Source organism: Alligator sinensis, unplaced genomic scaffold (assembly GCF_000455745.1).
Source record: "Alligator sinensis unplaced genomic scaffold, ASM45574v1 scaffold267_1, whole genome shotgun sequence".
NCBI classification, from domain to species: Eukaryota; Metazoa; Chordata; order Crocodylia; family Alligatoridae; genus Alligator; species Alligator sinensis.
The window spans coordinates 2,365,872-2,371,966 of NW_005842100.1; the positions used below are offsets into that span (position 1 = coordinate 2,365,872).

Consider the following 6,095-nt stretch of genomic DNA (forward strand, 5'->3'; position numbering starts at 1 on the left):
GCATAAACCATTGCAGACAAATGTTTGTCTAACCTGTGCTCAATAACATCCAATAATGGAGATTGTGCACAATCTCCCTATATAATCAGTATTTAACCATCCTTACAGTAAGAAAGTTTTTTCTTACATCCAACCTAAATTTCCCTTGTGGCATTTAAGCTTCTTATTCTGCCCTCTTTATTAAAACTTATTGCCATCCTCTTTATAACAACTTTTTTTTTTTGCATTTGCAGACTGTTAACAAATCCCCCACCAGTCTTTTTTTTTTTTCCTTCAGACTAAATAATTCCAGTTTGTCCAACTTTTCCTCTTACATCATGTTTTTTAGACTTCTAATCAGTTTTGTTGATCTCCTCTGGTTTCTTTCCAGTTTGCCCACATCTTCCTTGAGGCCTCCCCAGTGCTGAATAGAGTGAAAGAATCACTTCTGATGAATTGGAGGTGATGCTCTTTATAACACATCCCAGTTGACTATTAGCTTTTTTTTATAACAATATTATACCATTGACCATATTGAGCTTGCAGTCCACTATAATATTAATCCTGTTCTTCAGAGTGGCTGCTACTCTACCGAGCTTGCTATATCATATCCACTGCTGTCCCCTCATCTACAAAGCCCATCGCTTTTTCATGAAGAGAATCGCCTGACTTGCTTTTGATAAATCCATATTAGCTGTTCTTGATCATCTTGTTATCTGTCAAGTCTGGGCTGTCCATCCAGTTAGTGGGTTAGTTTGCTGCCTCCAGGTTCCCACCTGACTGCCACTTCCCCCACTGCTCCAGCTGCCGCGGTAGCCAAGGGCTCTAGATTTCCCTCTTACTCCTTTGGCTTCTGCTTCCTGTCCCTGCTTCAGGGGATGGGATGGGGCAGAGCAGCATGGCACAGCCTGCAGCACTAGGGGAACACAGGGCAGCCACGCAGTGCACTGTAGCGGGGAAGAGTCCATGACAAGTGAGCTGAAGGTGGGTCAGGAACGCAAGGGTACATGCAGTGCAGCAGGGGGGAAGCACCTGTGTGCTCAGGGTGCCCAAGGGGCCTGTGGCTCATGCTGCTGTGGTCTGCATGGCATGCGGCGCCCCCTAGTGCAACATGCAGGATGTGCGGTCCTTGGCCGCTTAGAAGTTGGACAGTCCTGTGCTAGATGTTTAGAAATAGACTCTTGGTTGATATGTGCCAGTATTTTTCTGGGTCTTGGAGTTGTACAGACCAGTCTAATTCCTTGAGTCCTTATTATTCTCTTTTTTAAAGATAGACACTATACTTGCCTTTTTCTAGTCTACTGGGACATCATTTGACCCTTATAAGTTCTCAAAGATAATAGCCAATGGCTTAGCCAATTCATTGGGAACCCTAGGATGAATCCCATCCAGCCCTGCTGCTTTGAAAACATCCTGCTTGTCTAAGTAATTTCTAACTAGCTCTTTCTCTAACCTCCTCCTCTACCCTTGCTGCTCACTATGTTGTCCTCTGAGATTTGACTTTCTTGTGAAAACAAAGTAAAAAAAAAAAAAACTTGATAAAATCCTTTGGAATGCAACGTTGTGCTTTTTGTTCAGCTGTAAAAGATAAACGTCCATCTGGGCCCTGATCCAAATCCAGCTGAAGTTAGTTGGACTTTGGGGGAGGGGGGATCAGTGAAGTTAAGATCTGACCCACCAATGAGGAGAACTTGCTTTCAGTAAGAATGATATCTATGGTTTCTGCTGCAGACACTCGAGATGAAGAGTTGCCTATAACTCCTGACTTTTACAAGATGCATTATTGTGCAAGATGGGGCAAGGGCGATGGCCATTAACTTGCATAGCATTTTGTGTCCAATGTGTTGCAACTGCAACCAATTCAAAATAATTTTGAGCATGTAAGAGGGTGAATATGTGTACAGGTGGATATGGAGCAATGCTGTGGGTATCTATATCGTTCAAAGATTAAATGAAATATTTGTGCTGTAAATGTTGACATCTGTCCTCTGTTATCTTCTAACACAGCTGTTTCTTATATTCCTAGAATGGATGACTGCTTCTGTGCTTCTCGAAAACTGGATGCAGTAGCCATAGAAGCTAAGTTCAAGCAGGATTTGGGATTCAGAATGCTGAATTGTGGTCGAACAGATCTAGTTAAACAGGCCATATCTTTGCTGGGGCCAGATGGCATTAACAGCATGAGTGAACAGGTAAAAAGAAAAATGAATTAATTAACTTTAAAAGCCAGGAGTTTTGACTGCCTAGTGAAGAAAGCAAACTCCAGTACTGGAGCTCAGTAAACAACTGGTTCTTAATACTTTTCCCCTGATGATATTGAACTAAAGTTCCATCAGGTATACATTCAAATGAAGCTTTGTCCCTGGAGTACTAAGGATTTGTTTCTTTAATGTTGAGGTAAATATGGTAAATGAGTTTAAGTCGAATTGGTGTGGAAGAATCCATCAGAATTTCTTAGGAGAGCTTGCTGTTGATTTGAACATTGATTTCCTTAAATAAAAAAATGGATACGTCACCCACACTTTTGAACAGTCGTGGCTGTTAGCTTTGTGATGTGCATACCTTTCCACTAAAACCTATCTGGATACTCACAACTCATTTCATCATAACCCTGCCAAATATATTAATATTAATAATATTCATTTAATACTGAACTGGGTCCATCATGAAAATCTCCCTATTCCATTACCAGCCCTTGAGTCTTCTTGTCTTTTGGATGGTGATAAGTACATCCCTATAAAGCTTTATCCAGAAATAATGTTGTCTGCCTGACTAGCCATCAATAAAAACCTGTTGGATTATGAATCTCCCTGATTCTTGGAGGGAAATGTTGATACTTTAACAGCCATGGAGATTGTCATCCTTTTGAAATATAGTTCTATGGATTCACCCTAGACAGCACTTTCTAATGACACGTTAAAAAAAAGAAGTGCTTCATGTCCCTGCCCAGTACTTCCCTTTTGCTGACAATTTTGCTGCATGTTAATTTGACAGTGGTCAGCAAGAGATGGTTGCATTTGACTGGTGCTAAATAAGCATAATGGTAAAGCACTTTGGGATCCCTTGGGGATAAAAGGTGCTGTAGAAATATCAATTAGTTTTAAAACATTTCATTTTTAGTAGTTTTAGTTTGAAAGAGCATGATGAATTGCTTTGTAAAAAACCCTTTTAAGTGGAAGTCCTCCAAATACTAAGGACCAGGTCCTGTTCCACCTATTATGTATCTATATGGTACTTGGGTGCCCAAGTATGATCCTGTTCCACACTGCTCAAGTTCCTGAAAAAAGTGTGTGGGTCCTTCTCCTTCTCTCCATTTTCTGTGGCTTAGTCTTAATGCTAAGATGAAAGCATGATACAGAAGTAGTTACATTAACTCTGGCTGCATCTACACATGTTATTAATGCAATACAATAAACTCCAGCACAGTTCACACTGGAGTTTATTGCTCCTGGGCACAGCATTTGCATGTTTGCCCTGGACTGCAGCACATTGACCTAGGGCAGCACAGCCCTGGCTGGCAGGGGTCCAGGAGGGTCAGCCTGTCAGTCCAGAGCTGCTCCCACCTGGCTCAACATGCTGCAGAGAGGCTGGCTGGGGCACAAGAATGCTATAGTGCAGGGCTAGCTGGCAGCTAGCTCCTGCACTGTCACACCCCACCCTCATGCCTCAGCGAGGCCTGGTCATCATCTACATGTGCATTGTAGTGAAGTAAATAATCCCACCATGGGATAATACTTGTGTTGGCAGAGTTAATTAGTTTAGTCTGGCCTAGTAGGGCTGCACATGTAGATGGTGATGCTTCACTGCGGAACTAATTAATCATCTCTACAGTAAAGCGTCTCATATGGTGGCACCCTGTTTTTCTAGAACTTGAGCAAGGCAAAATAGGAGCTTGCTTAAGGCAGGGGTTTTCAACCTTTTTTTTAGTCCAAGTACCCCCAGTGGCTGGACAGTGAGCCTGGGGGATCGGGAGGGCGCGGGTAGTACACGGTTGGACATGGAGCAGGGAGGTGGGGACGGTACATGGGCTGGTGGGGACAGAGCGCTGCTGCCTCCCAGGAGCAGGGATGAGGTGGGGTGAGGGCAGCAGCGCCCCTCTGCAGGGCAGGGAAGCTCACCAGGCTGGTGTGCAGTGGCAGAGGGCGCTGCATGTGAGCTTCTCCACCCTGCAGAGGGGCGCCGCTGCTCTCACCCTGCCCTGGCCCTGCTCCTGGGAGGCAATGGTACTCCATCCCCGCCTGCCTCTGCATACCCCTTAGGACCAATCCAAATACCCCCAGGGGTATGCATACCCCCGGTTGACAACCCCTGGCCTAGGGTATGGACATATATAACAGTTATACCAGCATCATTTCATACCATATTATGTCTGCATGCTTCTATAGCAGTATAGGTGGAACAAAACCATTGCTACTTTAGCTCTGTTTCGTTCTGGGTTAAAGTTAGTGATTTAACTCATTTGTGTGGCTATAGGAGCATGTAAACCTAACAGATCATAACAAGTAGCCTGAGTAGCATCTTCCCCCTGCTCTTTGAAAGCAGTTGAAAGTTAGGTCTGTCCACAGGTTTAGGCACTTAAATATCTCAGTGCTGCAGTCTGGCATAAATATTACTACTAGTTTTATATACTTAATGCCATGATTAGCCTACTATAACACTTTAAAATAATTATCTTGAATAATTTTAGACTTAATTTTAAATTTCTACAGCAAAATTATTGTATTCCAGAGGCTCAAACTTGGGTAGTACTGATCATTCTAGACTGATCCATCATATCACTTAATTTTGTACTTAACTTTAAACACGTGCCCATTTGAGTGATAGTTAAGCTTCTGCTTAAGTGCTTTGATAAATCAGGGCAAAGTATCTTGCGCCTTATGGGACTGAGCCCAAAGTGTTTTGACTGCTGAAAGAGCAGCATTTCATGTTGCCAAGAAAAGAAAAGAAAATACTGATTTGCATATGTTGCTCTTATTTATTATTTGTTGAATGCTAATAATGGACTCATCCAAAATCCATTCTTCCCACACACAAAGCGAGAGGCTGCATATAGGGATACAGAGCAAGCCTCAACTGCAGAGCAAAACTCAGGGAAAGGCCTATGTAAAAGCACTTATGGCACGGCAGTGAGCATTGCAGAACAGGTCTTTGTATGTGCGTTACTTCTTTTCTCTTAACCTTTTAACTTTAAATTTGATTTGATCCCTTTATTTTAAGTATTTATTTAATGTATAAATCATCCCTGGTTACAAAAATTCAAGGCTTGCATGCACAGGTTTTATGAAATGCAGGATCTGATTCTGCAAAACTTATTGTAGTCCTGGTCATGGACCACTGATATCCAAGAGGACTTTTGCCATTGACTGCAGTAGAAGCAAGATCAAGTCTGATGTGCAAGCAGTCTGTATTCACCCAAGTACTCGCCTTGACTTTAATGGGGCTCCCTGAGCAAGAATCCCTCACTCAAGTAATAGGATCAGAACCCAAATTGTTGCATTTTTATAATAATTTGATTGCAATACATCTCTGTTTCCCAAAAGCAAATGAATGACTGTAACCTACAACGTGCTAGGTGCTCACTGATTTTGGTGGGATTTGAGGGAGCTGGGCTGGCATGGGTGCTAAAGTGCACAGTTGATAGCCCAGAGGTTGCAAGTTTGAAGCCTTAGCAGAAGCACGTATGGCCCTGTTAGATTCTAACAAATCCATGAATTATGCTAAATACCTTGTCACAACACGGACACGAGAAGGAGGGGTGGGATATGAGAACAGTCAGTGCCATGCAGAATCAAGCTCTAACTTTTGGTTTTATTTTGGCTGGAAAGGCACCTACCCCATAAATAGCAATCCAGCAGCTTCTGTCTGGGAGAAGTACCTTTCTCCCCCTGAATGAGAATATGAAAAATGTTTGATTCAGCTCCGCTCTTACTTGCTGGAGAGAACAATGCAATAGCTCAGCTTCTGCTCATTTTGAGCATCTCGTTTGTCTCAGAAATTAATTTCCTTCCACAGCGGCATTCAGGTTAAACAGCCAACATGCTATCATCTGACAGCAAATTTACCATGGGACCGTCAGATAGGCAATAAACATGTATCAGAGGAACCCTAGTCCTGCT

The 6,095-nt window shown here is 42.8% G+C and overlaps 1 protein-coding gene across 1 annotated transcript in view; it reads left to right on the plus strand.

Annotated features, from left to right (window-relative positions):
• BTBD11 (BTB domain containing 11) overlaps positions 1-6,095 on the plus strand; it is a 278,838-nt gene that overhangs the window by 228,764 nt on the left and 43,979 nt on the right. The window contains exon 6 of the mRNA XM_025204909.1: positions 2,006-2,171. Coding sequence (XP_025060694.1) covers positions 2,006-2,171 — 166 coding nt within the window. The remainder of the gene's footprint in view (positions 1-2,005; positions 2,172-6,095) is intronic.